Raw genomic sequence first — 25,587 nt, forward strand, 5'->3', positions numbered from 1 at the left:
CCGATTTTTCCTCCATGTTATCTTTATTTAAAATTAAAAAGAATTTTTTCTATTAAAAAGAAATGCACCCTAGAGAAAAATTAAAAACTGAAAAAAGTAAAACTATAGTTAAAAAATCCCACCATTTGCATTTACTTATGTGAATTTGCATTTTGTTGTATTTGCTTTATGAGAATGTGTTTACATAATTGAGATCATGCTGCATACAGAACTTCTGCTTTTTCTTTAAAACAATCATTTTCTCATGTTACTCTGAGTTCTCTAACATCAGTCTTAATGAATGCATACTATTCTATTATGGGATGTGTGCTTTATAACCATTTTGGGACATTGAAGTTGCTCCCAGTATTTTGCTATCATAAATATTCTGCAATTCACATCTTTACACATAAAAAATTTTCAATATTGCTATATTTGGTAAAGACTTTTAGGTTGCAAGTCAAAGGAAATCAGTTTGCCTTGGCTTGAGAAAAAAGAAAATGTATTAGTTTACGTAGCGAAAAGCTAAGTGTGGACTAGCTTTGGGCACAGCTGGACACAGCAGCTAAATGATGTTTTCGGAACCTTTCTGTCTTCTGGGCCACTTCCTTCTGTGCCGGCTTCGCTCTTAGGCCTGTTCCTTTATATTCTTTCAGAAAGATGGCAGCTCTTTCCCAATCATTCCGGAAGTCCAATGACGGCTCATTCACATGACTGAGGTCTAGCACCTAGGCCTGAGCCAGTCACTGGAGCCAGAGCAAGGGAATGTTCTGGCTGGCCAACAGGACAGCCCTGCTCCCTCTCCCACCTCCCCTGCTCTGTTCATCTGGCCCCTTTGCTGTTTCCTGAGCCCACCCAGCCTGCCCATCACTGATGACCACTGTTCTTGTCCCCTCTGCCTCCACACAGTTCCCCCACTGTCCCCATAGCTTGGTGCTCCCTCACTTCCTTCAGTCCCCGCTGACCACCCCTTCACTGTCTATTTGCTTTCCCTGACTTCACTGACTTATTGCTCCCTGATGTTGTATTATATATTCATGTAGTATAATTTGTCACCTTCACAGGAACCACAAGGGGTGACACCATTTGTTTACAGCTCTATCCCACCCTATAATATTGATAATATTTATCAAGTGAGTTAATGAACGAGTCTCCCAGGCCAGGTGTGTACCCATCTGTAGGGTCAGCCCACCCTAAGGACTAGAGATGGGTGAGAGAAGGATGTGATTTCTCAAAAGAAAAATAAGAAATTGGGCAGCCATCACCAGAGCAAGCAGAATAAATGCCGGGCTGACCGAAACACTGATGTCCCTTACAATTTTGGATCACTTTCTAAAGCCAATCCCAGGAGTGAGAAATTCCAAGGTTATAAATGTTTGGGTTTCCTGATAAGGACTGCTTCCACTTTTAGCCCCCCTATACAAATTCTCCTTATAGCAGATAAAATAATAATTCTTAGATGCAGATCATCACATCATGCCCCTCCCCAACTTCAAACAGATAACCTTTCCGTATACCATGACCAAAGACTCACCCTGGCACCCAGGCCCAAACTGGTCCAGTCTCAGCATTACCTCTGACCGCGCCCCTATCCCGCTCCCCTTTTCGCACCAGGCCCTAACACACTGGCTTTCTCTTCTGCCCTGGAATTCATTCATCCTTATCTTGGGACCTTCATATTTTCTCTTCCTTCCTCCTGGAAGGCCCTTCTTGCTGCTTTCTACCCTTCCTTCAGGCCTTAGCACAAATGCCATCCCTCCAGAGGCCCAAGAGAACCAAGAGGGGCCCAAGAGGCCTTCCACTCCGACGATGCTTCTCTCCCAGCCTCTCCAGCAGACATGGGCATATTTTTTTTTCACAGCACTCATCACCCTTTTTATTTGTTTCCTTGTTTATTCTCTGTCTTCCCCCACTAGACCGTAAACCCCATGAGGCCCTTTTCTGTCCATTGTTGTATCCCCAAAAGTCAAACTGGTACCTGGCAGATCAAAGACCCTCAAAAAATATTTGTTGGAAAAAAATTAACAAATTGCTCTCCCAGAGTGTTGCAGCAATTTGCGAATCAGCAGTAGGAATACTCAATTCATCTCTCACGGAGGCAATTTTCTTAAAATACAACTCGGTGAGATGGATCCTCACTGCTTGAGTCCTGGAGGAGAAGCAATGGCACTGTTTTCTAACAGACAACACTTCCCATCTGAACAGAGATCAAGCACACTCTGTTATAGCCAGGTATGTTATAACAAGGCCCCAGTAGAATTTCACTTTCCCATTAGTTATTTTTTTTTAAAGATAGGGTCTTGCTATGTTGCTCAGGCTGGAGTGCAGTGGCAATTCACAGGCATGATCCCACTACTGACCAGCATAGAAGTTTTGACCCGCTCTGTTTTCAACCTGGGCCAGTTCACCCCTCCTTAGGCAACCTGGCGTTACCATGCTCCCCAGTGGCCACCATATTGATGCCGAACAGTATAGATACCCAATCAGTATAGCTCACTATAGCCCCGAATTCCTGGGCTTAAGCAGTCATCCCACCTCAGCCTCTTCAGTAGCTGGGACTACAGACATGTGCCACCACACCTGGCCTCATCTAGTTTAAATACAGCCTGAGTGGGTTTTGTTGTTGTTGTTGTTGTTGTTTGAGACAGGGTCTCACTCTGTTGCCTGGGGCAATCACAGCTCACTGCAGCCTTGATCTCCTGGACTCAAGCGATCCTCCCACCTCAGCCTCCTGAGTAACTGGAACTACAGATGTGCACCAACATGACCAGCTAATTTTAGTTTTTGTAGAGACAGGGTCTCACTATGTTGCCCAGGCTAGTCTCAAACTCCTGGGCTCGAGCAATTCTCCTGTCTCAGCCTCCCAAAGTGCTGGGATTATAGGCATGAGCCATCATACCCAGGCCTTATAGCCTGAGTCTTAATCCCCTTATGTAAGTAACAAAAAATATTTCTATTGCAACTGGGCTAAAGATAACTTTCTAAAAATGTTACATTGAATAACAATAAGTAAATAATCACCTTAAGTATATGAGATGTGGATGGGCATAATTTCTGAGTAATCTAATTATGTTTGTAGTTTGATTTATAAAATCTTTCTAATCTGTTCACTGTTAATGCTAGAGTGTGTGTATTTTTGTATATTTATTTTTTAAAGAACTTTACATTTTTAAAAAGTCTTGCAAAAAGAGTTGATCTAAAAGTATTTAATATAAAGAACAGCCAAGCACCCTTTTGTCAGAAAGAAATCCCTATGACATATCTCAGGTTACACTAGTCAAATTTCCCTTTATCTGAATTTCTGTTTGGATACAAAATAATAAACTTAATATCCTCATCTGTTTCAGATAAATGTTCAGCATTACCCAATATGGGGATCATAATGAATTCATAAAAAAAATTATTGCGTTAAAAAAATAGCCAATTCAAAGTTTTTTTTAGTTTAAAAATAGCACCACTTGAGGAAGGGGATATATTTAAGTTAAAAGTCCCTAAGCAGGTGGTTTACTAAAGTTCAAGCAAACTAAAGGGTGATGGTTTGATTTTTATAACTTTCCTGTGATCTGCGATAGAATACAAAAAGAAAGTAAAAAAAAAAAGCAAATAATTGAAAGACAACACACCACACACACACACAAACACACACACACACACCCCTGCCAAAGCATATCCTTGTTTTCTGCCAGTTATGTCACCAGTCAGCGACCTCAACCACAAAAGGCGTTTTCACATCTATCTTGCCACTGTTGACAATCAAGCAGTTGGTGAGTGGACGGTCATGCCCATCAGTTGCTTGGAGCTCTATGGAGTGCACAACTGTCTGGTGAGAGAAAAGTAGACACATGGTTTAATTCTGACCAGCAGCTATAGCAATCCAAAGGTTAAACCAAAGCCAACTCCAAAAGCCCATGTGGGAAGGAAATAAGGTTGGTTGGTTGGTTGTTTTTTTATGACTACTAAGACCATGCATGCTAACTGTGGAAAACTTAGAATATGTAGAAAATACATACATCACATAATAAAATTCACCCATGACCTTCTTACTCAGCGACCACACTGGTATATTTCCTCACTTCTTTTTAAATAAGCATTTTATATTCTAAAAAAGTAGATATTTTTGTAAACACCCAGCTCTAGTAAAAGGCATTTCCATTCACCTGGTATAAGCCAGCGTAACAGTCAACATGAAGTCTGAGTCAGTTTCAGCTCCATCCTGTAATAGGTCTTCACATGTATGGGCCAGAAAGCAGATTCAGAAATGGACCTAGTTCTAGGTTTGTCCATTTTAAAGGTGACCCAAGCCATTAACCTATAAGTTGAGCCCAATACTAATGTAACCCCAGCCCCCCACAGTGCTGTGAAGGCACCTTTCTCTACCCTGGAAGGCTTCACAAGCCCAACAGTACGGTATTTCACACTGAAGGAGGTTGGACTGGGCAAGGAATAAGAAAGTAGGTTTTTGGTGGGTTTCCCAGACAGCATTGAGGCTACTAGCTCAGTTCCCAAACTTGTGTTAGATAGAATCAGAAAAACAGGTAGTTGTGAAGGAACTGCAGCGAGCAAGATTGGTTTATTTACATTTGGCTGAGGGAGGCAGAATAAGTCACATGGAAACAAAATAAAATGAAACATGGAAAAAGGAAAGGGAGACAAGGATGGCCCAGGCCTGGGATGGACAGACTTTACAGTAACCAGTTTAGGAGCTGAGAGTGCTACTTCAGGCACCTGTAAGGCAGCAATATTGAGAGAGAAAGGGAATGAGGGTTTTACGAAGTGTTCCTACGGGTTGTGAATTGGACTGCTTTGACATTCTTTGAGACCCAACAGTATAGATTCAAATTCTCTTCGATAATTTTTTGTTGCGTGTCTCTGTGAATGTGACCTAGGTGTCTGAGCTGAACCAGATGGGATTCTGGGGTGGTTTTGTTTTGCTTTGTTTTTAACTATTTTTAATTCTGGTAAGAAACACATAACATAAAATGTGCCATCTTACTCATTCGTAAGTGCACGGTGCAGTGGTGTTGAGTATATTTACATTGTTGTGCAACCAATAGCCAGAATTTTTCATCTTGCAAAACTGAAACCCTATACCTATTAAATACAACATCCCATTTACCCCATCCCCAGCCCCTGGCAACTACCATTCTACTTTCTGTTTCTATCAATGTGACCACTTTAGATATTTTATATAAATGAAGTCATATAGTATTTGTCTTCCTACGACTGGTTTATTTCACGTAGCATAATGTCCTCAGAATGTCTTTCCTTTTGGAGACTGAATAATATTCCATTGTGTGTATATATGGGGTCCTGGTATATATTGGTTCCATTAAAAAGGGCTTTACATTTATATCAAGTAGTAAAATAAATCAACTTGTCTTTAATTTCTCCTTGTCAAGTCCCTAGCTGCTGTGCCAATGACCCTAAGAATTAAAATGCCATACCATATATAATTTATTCACCTTTGAAGAGGCCAGTCAGCTATATAATGGATCTCTAACAAGCATATTTTAAGATTAAAATAAATCATTGAAAGTACTCTCAATAAAAATAGAAAGCTTTGAAAGGAAAAAAATGTATCAATTTACCATCCCATCAATGACTTTTCCAAATACCACATGTTTGCCGTCCAACCAGGTGGGCTTGGTCAGGGTGATAAAGAACTGAGAGCCATTGGTGTCAGGCCCAGCGTTGGCCATGCTGACCCACCCAATGCCATAGTGCTTCAGCTTGAAGTTCTCATCTGGAAATGTCTCACCATAGATGCTCACACCTGAGACAAAACAAGGAAGAGAGTGAACAGATGTCTTCCAAAAGTCACCTCTTCAAAGGGAAACATAAGGCCTTAGAGGAATCAGTTACTAGAACCCTATAGGAGGTAGGGATGGGGAAGACATGTTCAAACATAAGGAGAAGTGAAGGAGGGAATAAAATTAACTCCTTAAGGAAACAGGGCACTAGGGCCTAAAATAAACAAAGAAAGCCTTAAATATGGCACAGGATAGCGGGATACTCTCTGGCCTCATACCAAGGACCAAACCTTGATCAAGCAGGTCCATGATTTCACTCTGAAGTGAGAAGGAACTGAAGGGCAGGAAAACATCCTAAAGCCAGATGAAAAGGTGTGAGCCATCCTAGTGGCTGTGTACCTGTTTCCTGAGACTCAAAGCTCAGGACAGTCCTGTGACTTATCCAGGATTGGGTGTTACTCAGCACCCAACCAGGATGCACCAAGCATTCAATATACACCCACAGCGAATTCTCATAACAACCCTGAAGAGCAGGTATTCTCTGTCCTATTTTACAATGGGAAACAGAGGTTACAAAACTTGAAAATAGCAGAGCAGAATTTGAACATCTGACTTTCTGATTCTAAAGCTGGTGCTTTTTGTTGCCTCAGCACCAAGAACAATAGCAGCTGATCTGGAAGTTGTTGGTCACAGCAACTTCAGGACCCAACAGGACACAGAGGATGATGGCAATTGGGAGCACCCAGTGGTCAACCTTGAACAGGAGAACCAAAGCAAGGCAGGAGGTCTGGAGTTCTAGCAAAGTGGCAGGCAGAGTGGAAGATCTTTCTCCACAGACCATGAGATGGATCTGACTATCCTCCAATACCTCAAGAGTCTGCCAGGCCCACCTCCCCTTCTGTAGGGCCCCTTATCTGTCAGTTGCCAACTTCAAAATTCTGATTCAGTTAGAAAACCCAGAAGTAGCCTGGGCGCAGTGGCTCACGCCTGTAATCCCAGCACTTTGGGAGGCTGAGGCAGGCGGATCACAAGGTCAGGAGATTGAGACCATCCTGGCTAACACAGTGAAACCCCATCTCTACTAAAAATACAAAAAATCAGCCGGGCATGGTGGCGGGCGCCTGCAGTCCCAGCTACTTGGGAGGCTGAGGCAGGAGAATCGGTTGAACCTGGGAGGCAGAGGTTGTAGTGAGCCAAGATCATGCCATTGCACTCCAGCCTGGGTGACAGAGTGAGACTGTGTCTCAAAAGAAAAAAAAAGCCCAGAAGTGGATATCAAAGCCAAGCAATTTATAACTGGTTGGTCAGTGACACTTCAAGTGGCCTTGTAGGAGAGCGCTCCTACAGAAGGGTCTAGGCTATATTTAAATTGCCCAAAACATTGTCTATCCAAAATTCAGAGAATTCTAACGCAAGATGCACACTGGGCAGGGAAGGTAGTGAGAAAAAAAAAAGGTAGCAGAAAAGAGGGCAGAATGAAGCTCAGTCACCATTCCTGCTGGCACCATTCTTATGGCAGGAAGGTGGGATGCCAGCACCGAGGGCACGGGCACCAGCACTCCAGGGTTTTCCAGTGAGATCCATGAGTGTCCTCAGCAAATCCCATTGCCTGGGGTAACCTAAATGCCTTCCTCCACTCCTGTCTACATCCCCATACTCCTCAGCATTTTTGCAAGAACTAAAAGTAATCTTCACAAAGTGCCTGGCAAATCAAAGCACTTAATAGTAGCCATTTTTTTGTTATAAACAAACCATTGCAATAAACATAAAATTAGAAATAGTGCTTGAAAATGGCCTGTTGCTTTAAAAATGGACAACAGATATCCACCCAAACCAGTATTTGTTGAATTAAAAATCTTAAATCTAAAGTAAATTTAAATTCTTTGGAGTTACATATATGGTGTATGTTCAAGAAAAGAACTAAACTTTTAAGAGAAAACAGTGTATGGAGCTGGAAAGCTATAATCCTCAATGAGAAACAATAAGCTAAGGAGATTTGAAACTCTAAATTTAACTATTTCTACTTTATTGAACTCCAACTTTGTTTATAAGAGTTTGTTTCTATTACAATTTTGACAACTCAGCTATTGCTTTAACTTTAAAAAAGTATTGGTTCCCAGCTTTGTCCAAAGGACAGCAAATAGTAAGCTTGGGGTCCTGACGAAGCCACCACCCTGTAAACTCAGACACTGGATTCAGTCCTCCTGTTCCCAAGTTACCCAAGTAGAACTTGCTTTCTCTAACCCAACATTTTAGAACAGAAAAAAGAAAACACATAGCTAGGAGTGTGAGTCACTTTTTTGCAGGTTAAATCTTAAAAGTTCTCTTGGACTTGTTTTTTACTGTTTTGTCAATATGATGAAAGATTTTGAAAGAATGAGGAAAGTGCGCTGTGACCCTGCTGCTAACTCTAGTCTCAACCTCCTGGTGTGAGGCCCATCTTCCGCCTGCAACGCCCACCTCTGCGCGCGCGCTGCCATCCCAGGGGAATGCAGCTTCATGTTCCACACCTTTTCCTTCCTACGAAAGATATTTTCTGTATGGCTACTGACTAGTAGTCTGGTATTTTAATAACTGCAAAATGAATACATCTCAATTACGGAAAGACAATAAACACCAAAACAATCCTGCTTAAAATGAGGACGCCTCCCTTATACCTGTCGAGATGCTGCTAGATGAGTCCCCAAAACTCCATCCTTCTTAAAGAGGTAGAGTCATCTTTACAACTGTGTTCCTTAGCTCTGGATTTCAACAGATTGGGTTCATATACTGGCTTAATCTTAGGTTTCAGTTTGGTAAATGGGAAAGGAAAAATGCAAAGACGTTACCCCCAGTGCCATCTCCAGCGGTGATGTCACCTCCTTGAATCATGAAATCCTTGATGACACGATGAAACCTGCTTCCTTTATATCCATATCCTTTCTAAAGAGATTATTTCAGTTGAATAACAAGTAACAGAGGCCATACTGAAAGATAAACTCAGTGTTGATCTAGAAAGGACAAACTGAGAAAATTAAACAAAATGACTACAGAACTTGATTATATCCCAGTTATGGTTTACTGAGAGAAATTTATCATTAGCTGACCAAAAAATAAATATGTTATGGAAGTCAAGTATTAATGTGAATAAGTTAAAAGAGAGCAAACCATATTTTCACTTGATGATGATTTTCTCCCAATTTCCAGAAGCCTAAGGGCACTGAGTGCCCAAATAATACATATTTTATTGGAAAATAAAGTCAAATGTGGTAAGGTTCATCTGACATACTAATTTAATACTTATTTTCTCAGATGACATCTTTATATTTGGCTTAAAAGAAAGAAGACCCAGTTTAAAGGAAATAAAATTGAGACATACCTCTCCTGTTGCTAGAGCAACAAAATTTTCCACTGTCTTGGGCACAACTTTTCCAAAGAGGCCAATCACAATTCTGCCAACATCTTTGTCTCCAATCCTCACATCAAAGAAGACCTGTGTGCAGTTGAAAGGCAAAGTGGAAGGTTATAAGGTGGAAAAGCACAAATACAAGGTAAGTGAAAATTAAAATCTGAGAATTGACCCACATACAAAAGCCCTGCCCATCAGTATTTTGTAAAGGATCATGACATCAATTAAAGGTACTTTAAAACTATTGCATGGGTGCATTTCACTCACAAATATTCTTTCAAGAAACATTTATTAAGCACCACCCATGGGCCAGGCACTGTACCAGGTATTGAGTTTACAGGCTGACTCAACTCTGTCAGCGCTGGCCAATGAAGTCTTCAATAATTCTTCTCTTCCCATACCCCAGACAAACGCTGCTGCTACTTCTCATTTCCTGGCTTTATGGATGAAGAGTTGAATGGAAAATGTTGCTCTCTTAGAAAGTAATGCTCTCTAATCTTGGCAGGACAAAAAAAAAAAAAGTTGTGAGGAAACAGGCTAACCACCAAAATTTATTTTTTTATAATTTCAAACAGTCCTAAATTTGCAATGAGTTCTCAATAGATGTCTGCCATCCAGGAGATGGTAAAAATGGTGAAACACAGCAGTCCTTCAAAAGGCCTGCCACTCATGTCCAAGCACAGTAAAGCACCAGGTCCCCAGCTTTCCAAAGGACAGCAAACATTAAGCGTGGGTCATCACACTGACAAAGCCATCACCCTGTAAACTCAGACACTGAATTCAGTCCTCTTGTTCCCACGTTACCCAAATAGAATTTGCTTTTCCTAACCCAACATTTTACAACAGGAAAAAGAAGACACATAGCCAGGAGTGAGTGTGAGTCCCCTTTTTGCAGGTAAAACCATAAAAGTTCTCTTGGACTTGTTTTTAACTGTCTCATCTGAAACAAAATTATATGCATTTTGCTTCACAAATCACTGTGTTAAGATGATTCTGAAATAGAACGCTTGAAAAGGCCACAAAGTCAAAGGGCATTCTATTAGCGCGTTTAGATTACATGAACCAATTTACTGTTTGAATGGGTAAAAAAGACATTCAAGAGATGGCTTTAAAAAATATAAGAACGGTTGTCAAAGAAAAAAGATGTCTTACAGTTTAGAAAAATCACTAAGTAAAGACTGCCAAGCTTCAGTTCAAGACAAGAGCTTCTGCCAATACATCAGTACGCCTGTCACAGGGTGATGTGATATTTAGTGTTCCATGTGGCATTTTACAATTTTTACATGGCCAAAGCAGCAAAACTTTTATTATTATTTATATAGAAGAGCTTTATAGAATGCATGAAAGGCCCTGCCCTTGAGATGGGGCAGTGTATTAAAGGAGTGCAATTCAGCATGGCTTGGGATAGGAAGGTGCTTCAACACACCCATGGGCCTGGTCAGTGCAGAGCCGGCTTACGAGAGAAGCAGTTTCTCCAAAGGGATTTGCAAGCCAAGGTGTAAATTCAATAAACAGCAATAACAAAGCAGCACCAGGAAGCCAGAGATGAAACCTTAAAGAAACATCATATGAGACACTAGAAGAGCCTTCCAGACTTTTAAAATAAAGAAGAGAAAACAAAGCCTGTGAATGTTTAGGAAGGGAGTAAGATCTGGGAGAGCAGCATGAGCAGATGAAGAAAAAGTACCTGTCACCCAACATAACTCTTCAGCAAAAATCACGTATTTTTACACACAGCCTAGCACACATATTATTATAATTTTTTCCCCAAATTGAAATATCCTTCAGCTTCATGAGTGAGCATAAGAACACATAGCAGTTTTTTTTTTCATAGCAGGTTTTGCCAACTCTAATGGAAAGGATAAAATCAAATCTCATTTTGTCAACAAGTATTTATGCAAGGTTATGTAAAAGGCAATGTGAGGGGACAAACTGTATAAGAGAGTCCCTGTCCTAAGGCAGCTTAAAATAAAGAGATAGGATAGGCAAACCCATAACCACAGTACAGGGCAGTGTGTGACAAATGCCACCCAAACACTGTATGCCCAGGCCTGCAGGAATGGTGAGGCTAAGGAGGAAGGCTTGAAGGCAGGCAGGCCTGGGAGGAGGGGAGCCATCTCCCCAAACACGGATGGGGGTGAGCCTTGCCTGGCAGACTTCTTTCTGGAACCAATGCACCTAGGCAGGAAATGTGACCTGTGTGCAGAGAAGCAAAGCTGCCCTTCTGACCACAACTAGGGGTTAGAGTGGGTGGGGGGCCAGGAAAGAAGCTGCCCACCAGTTCCAGAAGGCAGAGGAGAGATGCTGGCCTAAGCATGAGTTTTGTTAGGCAACAGAGAGAAGAGAAAGAATAGGGTCAAGCGAGGCTCTGGGAATGTTACTCAAACAGAGAGAAAGAGAATCTGGAGGCTCTTACACCAGTTCAAGAATAAGGTCATAATGGCCTGCACTGGGGTGGTGGTGGAAGGAATGTATGAGAGAGACAGAAAAGGCATTTATTTATTTATTTACTGAGACAGAATCTCATTCTGCCGTCCAGGCTGGAGTGCAGTGGCACAATCTCAGCTCACTGCAACCTCTGCCTCCCAGGTTCAAGCGACTCTTGTGCCTCAGCCTCCTGAGTAGCTGGGATTACAGGTGTGCACCACCACACCTGGCTAATTTTTGTATTTTTAGTAGAGATGGGGTTTCGCCATATTGGCCAGGCTGGTCTCAAACTCCTGACCTTAAGTGATCTGCCCATCTTGGCCTCCCAAAGTGCTGAGATTACAGGCATAAGCCACAGCGCCCAGCCAGGAGAGGCATTTAAACAAAGGGGCAGACACTGGAGGAGGAGCAGGAAGAAAGAGGGAAGGAAACAAACATGACTTAATGGTGGTCTCAGTGTGGGTAACCCACATCATCTTATATAATTCATCCTCACCACACCGGGAAAGGTGGGACAGGAACTATTATCACTAATTTACAAATGAGAAAAGTGGGAATGAGGGAGGTTAAGTGATTTACCAAGGTTTCCCTACTATGAGTGTGAGAGCCAGAATTTCAAGGCTGCCTCTAGCTAAACTGGTTTATCGTTAATAGGGCTCTCCTGGTCTAGCCAGGGAAACCCTAAGGAGTAGAAACAGTGTTTTTAGTTCCCCAGTGGCCACCTAAGGTCAGCAGGAGGAGGCAGTCAAGAAATGTTAAATGGTTCAATGTCAAATGATACTCAAGGAGGACCTGGGCACACACATTCCTAGACAGGAGGTGAGACAGCTGCCAGCAAACGCTCTCACTCTAAACCCTCTCACCACTGGATTCATCTCTGATGTTGCTGAGTGCCTCTGGGAACAAAGCCCAGTGCTGGGCCAGCGGTGGGGTGGGGCTACAAAGCTCCTACCCTCAAGGAGCTTCAGTCCAACAGAAAACACATATATGAATGCTATAATATAATAAGAAGTCAGATTTTATAAGACTAGTACAGATAAGGTGTCATGGTAAGGGGTGGTGATTATCTGTGGAGATCAGTGTGGGCTTCCTGGGGAAGGTGATATTGGATTCCATGCTAGACTTTGGGGGTGAGCACCTCAGTCACTTGTTTCTTCCCTCAAGGCTGCCCTTGAAAGTCATTTGAAAATTACTCGGCATTGGAGATGGGAGGAGGTAGAGGAAGAGGGAGGAGGCACTTACACAGCCTGACCCAAACCCCTGTGGAATTAATCCTGATTCCGTTTCCAAAGTAACTAGGGAACACACCCAGTACATGAGCTGCGCATGTGGAAGAAACTGTTCTCAAATGCAGCTCCACCACTCAATGGCCATGGAATCTTCAGCAAATTAATTAAACTCTGAACTCCCTTTCTTCACCTGTAAAATAAATGATGATTCCTTTCAGGTCTGCTCTGTCACAGTAGGATTAAGATAAACACAAATAACACTAACAAGTGACTTCTGAAATCAGGGACTATGGACTATGTGCTTTACCTGCTGCTATGGTTTGGATATTTGATCCCAATGTTGGAGGTAGGGCCTAATGCGAGGTGTTTGAGTCATGGGTGTAGATCCCTCATGAATGGCTTGGTGCCATCTCAGAAGTGAGTGGGTTCTCACTTTGTTAGTTCCCATGAGAACTGGTTTTAAAAGGAAGCTGGCACCATCCCCTTCAGCTTCCTCTCTCTCCACGTGATCTGCACATGCCTGCTCCCTATCACCTTCCGCTGTGAGTGGAAGCAGCCTGAGGCTGTCACCAGATGCCCAGTCTTGAATCTTACAGCTCACAGCAGAACCGTGAGCTAAATAAACCTTTTTTCTTCATAAATTGCCCAGCCTCAAGTATTCTTTTACAGCAACATAAAATGGACTAAGAAATCTGCTTTACCACATCTAATGTGCAAAGCCCTCCCAGGTAGGGATGATTTCTATCTCCATTTGACAGAGGAGGAAACTGAGCTGTGGACATTAGATAACTTGTCCAAGGCCATCTAGCCACAGCCTCCTGGCCACTACATGCTAATGTGCTTGCAAGCTGTAATATGTGTGCAGCTGGAAGGATAGTGGCATTATTTCATACACTCCCGATGCTGGATCCTGCACAGATCCCATGGCATTGGTTCAAAAATATAGGTCGGCAAATATAATTCTGTGGATTTGGAGCCCAATGAGCCAGAGCCCCCACCTGAGCCTCTATGGCTGGGTCAGGAACCTGCCAGGCTGGCCCAGCAGCAGGATCTGTGGACGGAGTTAGTGCCACTAATGGCCATGTGGGCGGAATAGCACCTCACACCTCTCTTATTTACAGATTCCTATTTTTAAATGAAATGAGAGGTAAACAAAAACACTGCTGAAGAAAACAATACACTACAGCAATGGCCAATTAATGTACTTGTCTGCACTCAGAGAAATTATTTTTAACGTCATTTTCCAATAGATTTAGTTGTCTTTAGAAGTTCATGAAAAAGTAATTTAACAGAGCAGAATCTGTTTAAGACGCACCTACACAATTAGCTTTTAGAAAAACTTAATGACAAATTTAGTAGGGGGAAAAAAAGACATGTTAAGTAACAATTCTGAGAGTAGGGTACATGCAAACTCTCCCTCAGTGACAGTGTCACAGACAAGGGTTTAGGATGCTCAAACCCTTCCCCTCCTGCAGCCACCAGCTTCCTCCTCTCTTGGCTCCATCTTCCAGTGGTTCCCAGCCCACACTGCCTGCACATCAGAATCACCGAAAGCTTCTCAAAGATAGGATACTGAGCCCCACCCATACAGACTGTGATTGACTTGCTCTGGGGTAGGTCACTGCATTAGTAGGGTTAAGAAGTTTCCCAGGTGAAACTTGTTCCCAAATATTGCAGGGGACGTACTTACACTAAAAACATTTATTCATTGTTAATCTCAAATTCACATCTAACTGGGCACCCTGTATTTTATTTGGCAATCCTATTCCCTCTCCCTCACCCCCTTTCTAAACCGTCAACAACTCCTGTTAGTTATATCTCCAAAATCTATTTCAAGTCCTTCCCTTGCTCCCCATTTCAATGATTACCACCCTAATCCAAGCCATCATCTGGACTCTGGCATGGTGCCCTGAATGACCTCCCATTTCTATCTCCACTGAGTGACCACATAAATTTCTCAAGAGTATATATTGAGATCATGCCATTCTTATGCTTAAAACCCTTCAGTGGCTCTGACTGCAGAATAACACTTCAAATTTTAAGAATTGTCTCAATACCCGCACGCCTACCTGCAGCTTTTAAGGCCCTGTGTGATCCCGCTGCTGCTCGCAACCTCATGTCAAGTCACCTCTCATTCTGCGCTGAAGCCACGCCATCCTCTCCACATCCTCTGAATGCAGGGAGGGCTTTCCTGTTTGAGGACCTATGCACATGCAGTTCCCTTTGCCTCCTTAGTCTTCCCTGCGCTGGTTTTTCTCGCTTTTCAGGTATTTTTAAATGTCACCCAAAGTATATTAAAGTTTATTTCCTCCAACATTTCATAATTGTGCGAATTTTATGTTTATGGCTTTATCAAGAGACCCCGTTCAGCTCTGTGGCCTTGCACAAACCGTTTCCCAAAGTTAGACATGCCTACAAGATCAAGAGGCTGGGAGTAAGATCAGAGCTTCTCAAAACCATCAGGCTGTTTATCAACCCCGCCCACAGCGTGGCACGGCCTTTCTGCGACATCAGATGCTGAGCTGGACCTCCTCCTCCCCACCCCTATTCCTCCCCGTCCTCAGGTGGCGTCTGCGGTAGAGGATGTAAGCATTCCACTCGTTGATTAGTATCGTTTCCACTGACAAACCCCAGACTGATGAAGACCACTTTCAGCTGCAGCCTGCCCCCTCCAGCTTCAGTTTCCAAGACACTATTGCCAGTGGGTTTTCTAGAAGTGGTGATCATGGTCACCAAATTATCCCCTCCCTCTCCCTGCATTCTCCCATTATCGTCTACCCTTGGTTAAATATGATGAAAAAAGAACTGAAGCGGAGTTAAGTACGAGGAAGCCTTAAAGACGCAATTTCTGGCAGCCCTCCGCCCCCGTTCCCCGCAGTGGAGGCTGCCCCAGGTCTGCAGGTGCCGCCTTCGCCCGGCCTCGCGTAGCCCGCCGAAGTTGAAGGCGCACCTCCCCTTCCCGGGAGAGGACGACGGTTCCCCAAAAGAGGCGGAGGGTAGTCTCTCATCTGAGCGAGGCGCTTTAACGCCTGCCCGAAGCCACCGCGGCCAGCGTGGAGACCACGCGGCGGGCGAGCGGCTGCAAGCCCTGGGCTCCGAGCGCCTCTCCTGTGCGGGTCCCGCCCCCCTCCCCGCATTCCTCTCGTTGTGCTCCCCAGCCCAGGCCACGCTGAAGGAAGTACTTGGGCAGTCTCTTTCCTGGAGAACGGGTCCGCCGGTTCCGGAAGCCTCTTCTACCCCCAGGCTGGTTACTTCGGACTACCGACCCGGGGCAAGAAGTCCAAGCAGCCTGCGGCGGGGGCAGGCTGGCCTCAGCCCAGCTCCCCCAGGGTCTCCCCCGGAGCGCCGGCCTCCCAGCACGCGAGCGGCCCCCTCCCACCCTGTCCTGCGGCCGCCTCCAGTCCCCCTGCGCCCGGGAAGCCTCCCCCTCGCCCGCCCTGACACCGAGGTCCCAGTATCCAAAGCGCCCCCAGGGCCCCGCCCGCAACAGGGGAAGTTGCTGCCCGCCGCTCTGGGTCACCTTGGCCGTCACCGAGGGGCCTCGCTTGCGGAAGCCCTCGGCCCCCGAAGAAGACACAAGCGCGCCGAGCCCCACGCAAAGGACGAGAGGTAGCAGCAGCCGAGGACCCGGGCCCATGGTGAGCGGTGGCAGCGGCGCTACCGGCACGGGCGCGACACAGGCTCCGGGACCGCTGACGGGACTCCCGGCCGGCTGCGCCTGCGCGCTCCCGGTTGCGGGGGATGGGGATCGGGCAGTCCGGGAAGGGTGGGGACCCGGGGCGCGTTCCTCCCAAGTTCAGACTTGCGACGCGAACTTCGGATTAGGGGGAGCGCGCCCAGAGGGCGCAGCCAGCGCTCGGCCGCCGTGCCTAAGGTGGCGGGTGCAGAGAGCGCCAGGGACTGGAGGGAGCCCGGGTTGCCCAGGCGCAGAGCCGGGCGCAACGGGCTAGGCAGGGAGCACCTCCTGGAATTTACCGCGTAGGCGCGGGTTAAACCTGGACGGGAAGACCAGGGCTCTCGGACTTCCGCGTCCGCCCGGCAGCTAGCGCTCCGCGGGACTGGGAACTCTGCGGCCGGTCCCGGTCTGATTGCTGCCGCCTTGGGAGCAGCCTCCGCCGCGGCCGCCGAGTTCCAATGGCCCATCGGAACCTTTGGCTAGGTTTTGGGCGCTTAGCAGAACTTTTGACACCGCTGGACGCGTGGAGCCCTGTTGCACCCGAATAATGGCCTCTCTGAGATGATTCATGTCTAGGGAACATTGGAAAATGCTGAATTCACAGTGCCCCTTTGCCTTCGAAAAACTTTTACATTGGCTTTAAGTACTTTATTTGGAGGATGATTCTGTGATCTTATCTACACTGTTCACAAGGCAGCACTTACACGGGCCCAGAACCATGGTCATGTAGGATTCTTTCCTGGGGAAACAAAGTAAATAAACTGACTTTTAGGTGTATCTGTAGGATGGAATTTTCACAAACTTAAAAATTATGTTTAGGAAGATTAATGACTGGGGAAATAAGTTATTATATTTTTTAAATGGAAAATTCGGGTTGCAAAACCACATAGAAATTCTGATCTCAACCGTGAAAATAGATATATCAAGGCATTTAAATATTGAAAGAGATATACCACAACGTTTACAGTAGCTGTAGATAGAATTGATAGCTATTGATAGAATTACGGATTTTTGAGGGTTTAAAAAAATTTTTTTTACGGTTTTCTGATTTCCCAGATGTTCTACAATGAGCATATATAAGTATTTTATAACATGGAAAGGGTTATTTTAAAACTCATTGCTTTTTGAATTAGAATTTCAAAATAACTTTTTTATTTTAGAGTAACAGCCCTAAAATTAACTAAAAATTAGTGGTATTCGCACATAGGTGCCACTTTAAGGGGCTGGTGCCATTACTTTCAAGCCAAGATTTTCCTCGGACTAACAGATGGAATTTCTAAATGTCAGATGGGATTCCTAGGTGTACCTAAGTGTAGATCTAAAATGACATTGGAACCATTAGAGATAAAAGGAGTAACCACTACTTTTTTGGGGTGAGGAAAAGGAGAAATGCAATTCTGAACTATTTTTATTATTCAGTCCAGTCAAAGACCTAATGGCTTTCCTCTTCATCCCCACCCCCAATAAGGAAAGAGTCCCCCTTGTGTAGCAAGACAAGGGTATGTCTCAGAGCACTTACCGTACGAGGTGACTGTGAGGTGATTGTATATATTTATCTGTGTTCATTAATTGTTTTTGTCTGTCTGCTATCAGAGGTAAGCACGGCCAGGGCAGGGATCAGGCCTATATTTATTCCCCTTTGATGACCCAGATCTAGTGCAATGCCTGATATATAGTGATTTCTCAATGACTATTTGTTGAATGAATGAATGTGTCCAACTACTTTTTATGCTACCACCAACTCACCCTCTAGGCAAAGAAATGAAATCTTTCCCAGCTCCCTAGAAACTCCTCTTATACCCTCTGCCAGTTACGAACACTTTTTTCTGCCCAAATTAACTGCAATCCTGACTTTTCTTGTACTATAATTTTGTTTTAATTTTATTTGAATAAGGTATTACCATATGTATTTCTTTTGCTTAAATTTTTGGGAAATTCATCTATATTTTTGCATATAACTATTTTGGTGGCTAATACAAAGCATGAAGCAAATTCATTTTTTTCATAAGAATATTCATTTATTTCAGTACAGTTTATTGAAAATTCTCCCCTTTAACTCACCGCTCCATAGTGTTCTTCTGTCATAGAGCAAGTGCCCATGTATGCATAGGTGTGTTTGTGGGCACCCTATCTGTCCCATTGGCCTATTTGTCTGTCTTTGTGCCAATACTACATTGTCTTCATTAAAATAGCTTTATAATAACTCTTCATATTCAGTAATACATACCCTCTTAGCTTTGTTTAACAAATTCTTGGCTGTTCTTGAGCTTTTCCGTGTCCATATAACTTGAGAATCAGCCTGTCAGTTTCCACACACTGAGATTTTGATGGGGATTGCACTGCATCTGTAGACCAATTAAGACTTGGCAAATTTACAATATTGAGTCCTCTAATTCATGAACATAGCATATTTAAGTCTTCTTTGGTTCCTCTTAATAAGATTTTATAGCTTTCTGCCCAGAGGTCTTACACGTATTTTATTAGTTTGATTTCTAAGTGTTTTTTTATGCTATTGTCATGTATTGTAGTAAAATTAATTTTATATATTAACTTTGTATATACCAACCTTGTTAAACATATTCTAATAATTTATCTGTGAATTGTTTAGGATTTTCTCCATAGACAATTATGTCATCCATGAATAATGACAGTTTTATTTCTTCTTTTCTAATCTTTACATTTTGTATTTCTTTTTTGGCCTTTTTACACTGGCTGGGATCTGCAGTACAAAAGGAAGTGGCAACAGTGGGAGTCCTTGTATTGTAGACTGAATTATCCTCCAAAAAGATATATTGAAGTCCTAAACCCTGGTATCTGTGAATGTGACCTTATTTGGACTGCCTTTGCAGACGTAATCAAGTTAAGATGAAATCATACTGGAGTAGGGTTTGCCCTACTCTAATATGACTTGTGTCCTCATAAAAAGAGAACAGACACAGACACACGCACAGAGAACACCATATGAGGATGGAGGCAGAGATTGGAGTGCTGTATCTACAAGACAAGGGATGCCAAAGATTGCTGGCAATCCCCAGAAGCTAGGAAGAGGCAAGGAAGGATTCACCCCTAGAGCCTTCAAAGACAGCGTGGCCTTGCCAACAACTTGATCTCAGCTGGTAGTTTCCAGAACTGTGAGACAATGCATTTCTCTTGTTTGAAGTCACCCAGTTTGTGGTACTTTGTTACAGCAGCCCTAGGGGGCTCATACACCTTGTCTTCGCCCCAGTGTCAGAGGGAAAGCTTCAATGTTTCACCATTAAGCATGATATTTGCTGAAGGTCCTTTTGGGGGATATCTTTTTTCAGATTCAGAAAATTCCTTTCTAGTCCTAGTTTGCTAAGAGTTTTTAGCATATATTTGATTTAAATTTTATTAACATCATCTATTGAAATCAATTTAAATAATTATGTGATTCTCTTACTCTGTTAATGTGATGAATTGCGTTGATTTTCAAATCTTAACCCAAGCTTACATTCTGGAATGTGTCCAACATGGATTATCCTTTTTATATATTACTAGATGTGGTTTGGTAATATCAGTTTATTAACAAAGTTGGCAAAAACTGAATATAGACTATCTTCTGAAGTTCTGGAAAAAAAAAAGAGCGGGCAAAATGTGGCTCTGGCTGTCCAGCTGAGACTGAGTTCGTCACCCACATGTCATTTCAGTGTTAGTGGGTAAATCTGTTAATCTTATTTTCAGGATATTTGCATCTAAATTCTTGAATGAGACTAGCCTGAAATTTTCCTTCATTGGAGTTTCCTCTTAGTTTTTATATTAGAGTTGTTCTGGCCTCTTAATATGAGTTGGCAAATGGTAGCTGTTTTTCCCCTACTCTTAAAGGGTTTGTGTAAGATTACCATTTCTTCCTTGAATGTTTCTTAGAAGCCATCTGAGCCTGGAGTTTTCTTTATTGTAACATTCTAAATTATATATTTAATTTTTTAAATAGTTGAAGGATTATTCAAATTCTCTATTTTGTTCCTTTACTTGAAGTATTTTTCAAGGAATATATCCATTTTATTTATATTTTAAAATATTGTTTTATAAAGTTGTTTAAAACATTTTTTAATGATTTTGTAGGTCTGTGGGACCTGTAGTAATGTCTTCTTTTTCATTCCTGACACTGGTTGTTTCTTTTTTTTTTTTTTTTTTTTTTTTAAGCTCGGTTTACGGTTTTATAATTTTTTTTTTTCTTTTTTTTTGTCTTTTATTGTAATTATTATTATTATTATTATTATTATTATTATACTTTAGGTTTTATGGTACATGTGCCCAATGTGCAGGTAAGTTACATATGTATACATGTGCCATGCTGGTGCACTGCACCCACCAACTCGTCATCTAGCATTAGGTATATCTCCCAATGTTATCCCTCCCCCCTCCCCCCAACCCACAACAGTCCCTGAAGTGTGATGTTCCCCTTCCTGTGTCCATGTGTTCTCATTGTTCAATTCCCACCTATGAGTGAGAATATGCGGTGTTTGGTTTTTTGTTCTTGCGATAGTTTACTGAGAATGATGATTTCCAATTTCATCCATGTCCCTACAAAGGACATGAACTCATCATTTCTTATGGCTGCATAGTATTCCATGGTGTAGATGTGCCACATTTTCTTAATCCAGTCTATCATTGTTGGACATTTGGGTTGGTTCCAAGTCTTTGCTATTGTGAATAATGCGGCAATAAACATACGCGTGCATGTGTCTTTATAGCAGCATGATTTATAGTCCTTTGGGTATATACCCAGTAATGGGATGGCTGGGTCGAATGGAATTTCTAGTTCTAGATCCCTGAGGAATCGCCACACTGACTTCCACAAGGGTTGAACTAGTTTACAGTCCCACCAACAGTGTAAAAGTGTTCCTATTTCTCCACATCCTCTCCAGCACCTGTTGTTTCCTGACTTTTTAATGATCGCCATTCTAACTGGTGTGAGATGGTATCTCATTGTGGTTTTGATTTGCATTTCTCTGATGGCCAGTGATGGTGAGCATTTTTTCATGTGTCTTTTGGCTGCATAAATGTCTTCTTTTGAGAAGTGTCTGTTCATGTCCTTCGCCCACTTTTTGATGGGGTTGTTTGTTTTTTTCTTGTAAATTTGTTGGAGTTCATTGTAGATTCTGGATATTAGCCCTTTGTCAGATGAGTAGGTTGCAAAAATTTTCTCCCATTTTGTAGGTTGCCTGTTCACTCTGATGGTAGTTTCCTTTGCTGTGCAGAAGCTCTTTAGTTTAATTAGATCCCATTTGTCAATTTTGGCTTTTGTTGCCATTGCTTTTGGTGTTTTAGACATGAAGTCCTTCCCCATGCCTATGTCCTGAATGGTATTGCCTAGGTTTTCTTCTAGGGTTTTTATGGTTTTAGGTCTAACATTTAAGTCTTTAATCCATCTTGAATTGATTTTTGTATAAGGTGTAAGGAAGGGATCCAGTTTCAGCTTTCTACATATGGCTAGCCAGTTTTCCCAGCACCATTTATTAAATAGGGAATCCTTTCCCCATTTCTTGTTTTTCTCAGGTTTGTCAAAGATCAGATGGTTGTAGATATGTGGCATTATTTCTGACGGCTCTGTTCTGTTCCATTGATCTATATCTCTGTTTTGGTACCAGTACCATGCTGTTTTGGTTACTGTAGCCTTGTAGTATAGTTTGAAGTCAGGTAGCGTGATGCCTCCAGCTTTGTTCTTTTGGCTTAGGATTGACTTGGCGATGCGGGCTCTTTTTTGGTTCCATATGAACTTTAAAGTAGTTTTTTCCAATTCTGTGAAGAAAGTCATTGGTAGCTTGATGGGGATGGCATTGAATCTGTAAATTACCTTGGGAAGGATGGCCATTTTCATGATATTGATTCTTCCTACCCATGAGCATGGAATGTTCTTCCATTTGTTTGTATCCTCTTTTATTTCCTTGAGCAGTGGTTTGTAGTTCTCCTTGAAGAGGTCTTTCACATCCCTTGTAAGTTGGATTCCTAGGTATTTTATTCTCTTTGAAGCAATTGTGAATGGGAGTTCACTCATGATTTGGCTCTCTGTTTGTCTGTTATTGATGTATAAGAATGCTTGTGATTTTTGCACATTGATTTTGTATCCTGAGACTTTGCTGAAGTTGCTTATCAGCTTAAGGAGATTTTGGGCTGAGACAATGGGGTTTTCTAGATATACTATCATGTCATCTGCAAACAGGGACAATTTGACTTCCTCTTTTCCTCATTGAATACCCTTGATTTCCTTCTCCTGCCTAATTGCCCTGGCCAGAACTTCCAACACTATGTTGAATAGAAGTGGCGAGAGAGGGCATCCCTGTCTTGTGCCAGTTTTCAAAGGGAATGCTTCCAGTTTTTGCCCATTCAGTATGATGTTGGCTGTGGGTTTGTCATAAATAGCTCTTATTATTTTGAGATACGTCCCATCAATTCCTAATTTATTGAGAGTTTTTAGCATGAAGGGTTGTTGAATTTTGTCAAAGGCCTTTTCTGCATCTATTGAGATAATCATGTGGTTTTTGTCTTTGGTTCTGTTTATATGCTGGATTACATTTATTGATTTGCGTATATTGAACCAGCCTTGCATCCCAGGGATGAAGCCCACTTGATCATGGTGGATAAGCTTTTTGATGTGCTGCTGGATTCTGTTTGCCAGTATTTTATTGAGGATTTTTGCATCAATGTTCATCAAGGATATTGGTCTAAAATTCTCTTTTTTTGTTGTGTCTCTGCCAGGCTTTGGTATCAGGATGATGCTGGCCTCATAAAATGAGTTAGGGAGGATTCCATCTTTTTCTATTGATTGGAATAGTTTCAGAAGGAATGGTACCAGTTCCTCCTTGTACCTCTGGTAGAATTCGGCTGTGAACCCATCTGGTCCTGGACTTTTTTTGGTTGGTAAGCTATTGATTATTGCCATAATTTCAGCTCCTGTTATTGGTCTATTCAGAGATTGAACTTCTTCTTGGTTTAGTCTTGGGAGGGTGTATGTGTTGAGGAATTTATCCATTTCTTCTAGATTTTCTAGTTTATTTGCATAGAGGTGTTTGTAATATTCTCTGATGGTAGTTTGTATTTCTGTGGGATCGGTGGTGATATCCCCTTTATCATTTTTTATTGCATCTATTTGATTCTTCTCTCTTTTTTTCTTTATTAATCTTGCTAGCGGTCTATCAATTTTGTTGATCCTTTCAAAAAACCAGCTCCTGGATTCATTTATTTTTTGAAGGGTTTTTTGTGTCTCTATTTCCTTCAGTTCTGCTCTGATTTTAGTTATTTCTTGCCTTCTGCTAGCTTTTGAATGTGTTTGCTCTTGCTTTTCTAGTTCTTTTAATTGTGATGTTAGGGTGTCAATTTTGGATCTTTCCTGCTTTCTCTTGTGGGCATTTAGTGCTATAAATTTCCCTCTACACACTGCTTTGAATGCATCCCAGAGATTCTGGTATGTTGTGTCTTGGTTCTCGTTGGTTTCAAAGAACATCTTTATTTCTGCCTTCATTTCGTTATGTACCCAGTAGTCATTCAGGAGCAGGTTGTTCAGTTTCCACGTAGTTGAGCGGTTTTGAGTGAGATTCTTAATCCTGAGTTCTAGCTTGATTGCACTGTGATCTGAGAGACAGTTTGTTACAATTTCTGTTCTTTTACATTTATTGAGGAGAGCTTTACTTCCAAGGATATGGTCAATTTTGGAATAGGTGTGGTGTGGTGCTGAAAAAAATGTATATTCTGTTGATTTGGGGTGGAGAGTTCTGTAGATGTCTATTAGGTCTGCTTGGTGCAGAGCTGAGTTCAATTCCTGGGTATCCTTGTTGACTTTCTGTCTCGTTGATCTGTCTAATGTTGACAGTGGGGTGTTAAAGTCTCCCATTATTAATGTGTGGGAGTCTAAGTCTCTTTGTAGGTCACTCAGGACTTGCTTTATGAATCTGGGTGCTCCTGTATTGGGTGCATATATATTTAGGATAGTTAGCTCTTCTTGTTGAATTAATCCCTTTACCATTATGTAACGGCCTTCTTTGTCTCTTTTGATCTTTGTTGGTTTAAAGTCTGTTTTATCAGAGACTAGGATTGCAACCCCTGCCTTTTTTTGTTTTCCATTTGCTTGGTAGATCTTCCTCCATCCTTTTATTTTGAACCTATGTGTGTCTCTGCACGTGAGATGGGTTTCCTGAATACAGCACACTGATGGGTCTTGAGTCTTTATCCAATTTGCCAGTCTGTGTCTTTTAATTGGACCATTTAGTCCATTTACATTTAAAGTTAATATTGTTATGTGTGAATTTGATCCTGTCATTATGATGTTAGCTCGATGTTTTGCTCATTAGTTGATGCAGTCTCTTCCTAGTCTCAATGGTCTTTACATTTCGGTATGATTTTGCAGTGGCTGGTACCGGTTGTGCCTTTCCATGTTTAGCGCTTCCTTCAAGAGCTCTTTTAGGGCAGGCCTGGTGGTGACAAAATCTCTCAGCATTTGCTTGTCTGTAAAGTATTTTATTTCTCCTTCACTTATGAAGCTTAGTTTGGCAGGATATGAAATTCTGGGTTGAAAATTCTTTTCTTTAAGAATGTTGAATATTGGCCCCCACTCTCTTCTGGCTTGTAGGGTTTCTGCCGAGAGATCTGCTGTTAGTCTGATGGGCTTCCCTTTGATGGTAACCCGTCCTTTCTCTCTGGCTGCCCTTAACATTTTTTCCTTCATTTCAACTTTGGTGAATCTGACAATTATGTGTCTTGGAGTTGCTCTTCTCGAAGAGTATCTTTGTGGCGTTCTCTGTATTTCCTGAATCTGAATGTTGGCCTGCCTTGCTAGATTGGGGAAGTTCTCCTGGATAATATCCTGCAGAGTGTTTTCCAACTTGTTTCCATTCTCCCCATCACTTTCAGGTACACCAATCAGACGTAGATTTGGTCTTTTCACATAGTCCCACATTTCTTGGAGGCTTTGCTCGTTTCTTTTTATTCTTTTTTCTCTAAACTTCCCTTCTCGCTTCATTTCATTCATTTCATCTTCCAGGGCTGATACCCTTTCTTCCATTTGATCGCATCGGCTCCTGAGGCTTCTGCATTCTTCACGTAGTTCTCGAGCCTTGGTTTTCAGCTCCATCAGCTCCTTTAAGCACTTCTCTGTATTGGTTATTCTAGTTATACATTCTT

The 25,587-nt window shown here is 42.4% G+C and overlaps 1 protein-coding gene across 1 annotated transcript; it reads right to left on the reverse strand.

The window, feature by feature from the left end:
• Positions 1-1,852: 1,852 nt before the first annotated feature.
• Positions 1,853-16,744, reverse strand: PPIC (peptidylprolyl isomerase C). The gene is made up of 5 exons (XM_002815823.5): positions 16,294-16,744; positions 9,088-9,201; positions 8,558-8,651; positions 5,568-5,752; positions 1,853-3,799 (listed from the first exon to the last, which is right to left on the reverse strand). Exons 1-5 carry the CDS (start codon positions 16,408-16,410, stop codon positions 3,671-3,673), a joined length of 639 nt encoding a protein of 212 aa, XP_002815869.1. The 5' UTR covers positions 16,411-16,744; the 3' UTR covers positions 1,853-3,670.
• Positions 16,745-25,587: the final 8,843 nt, after the last annotated feature.

Source organism: Pongo abelii, chromosome 4 (assembly GCF_028885655.2).
Source record: "Pongo abelii isolate AG06213 chromosome 4, NHGRI_mPonAbe1-v2.0_pri, whole genome shotgun sequence".
In the NCBI taxonomy this organism is placed as follows: domain Eukaryota; kingdom Metazoa; phylum Chordata; class Mammalia; order Primates; family Hominidae; genus Pongo; species Pongo abelii.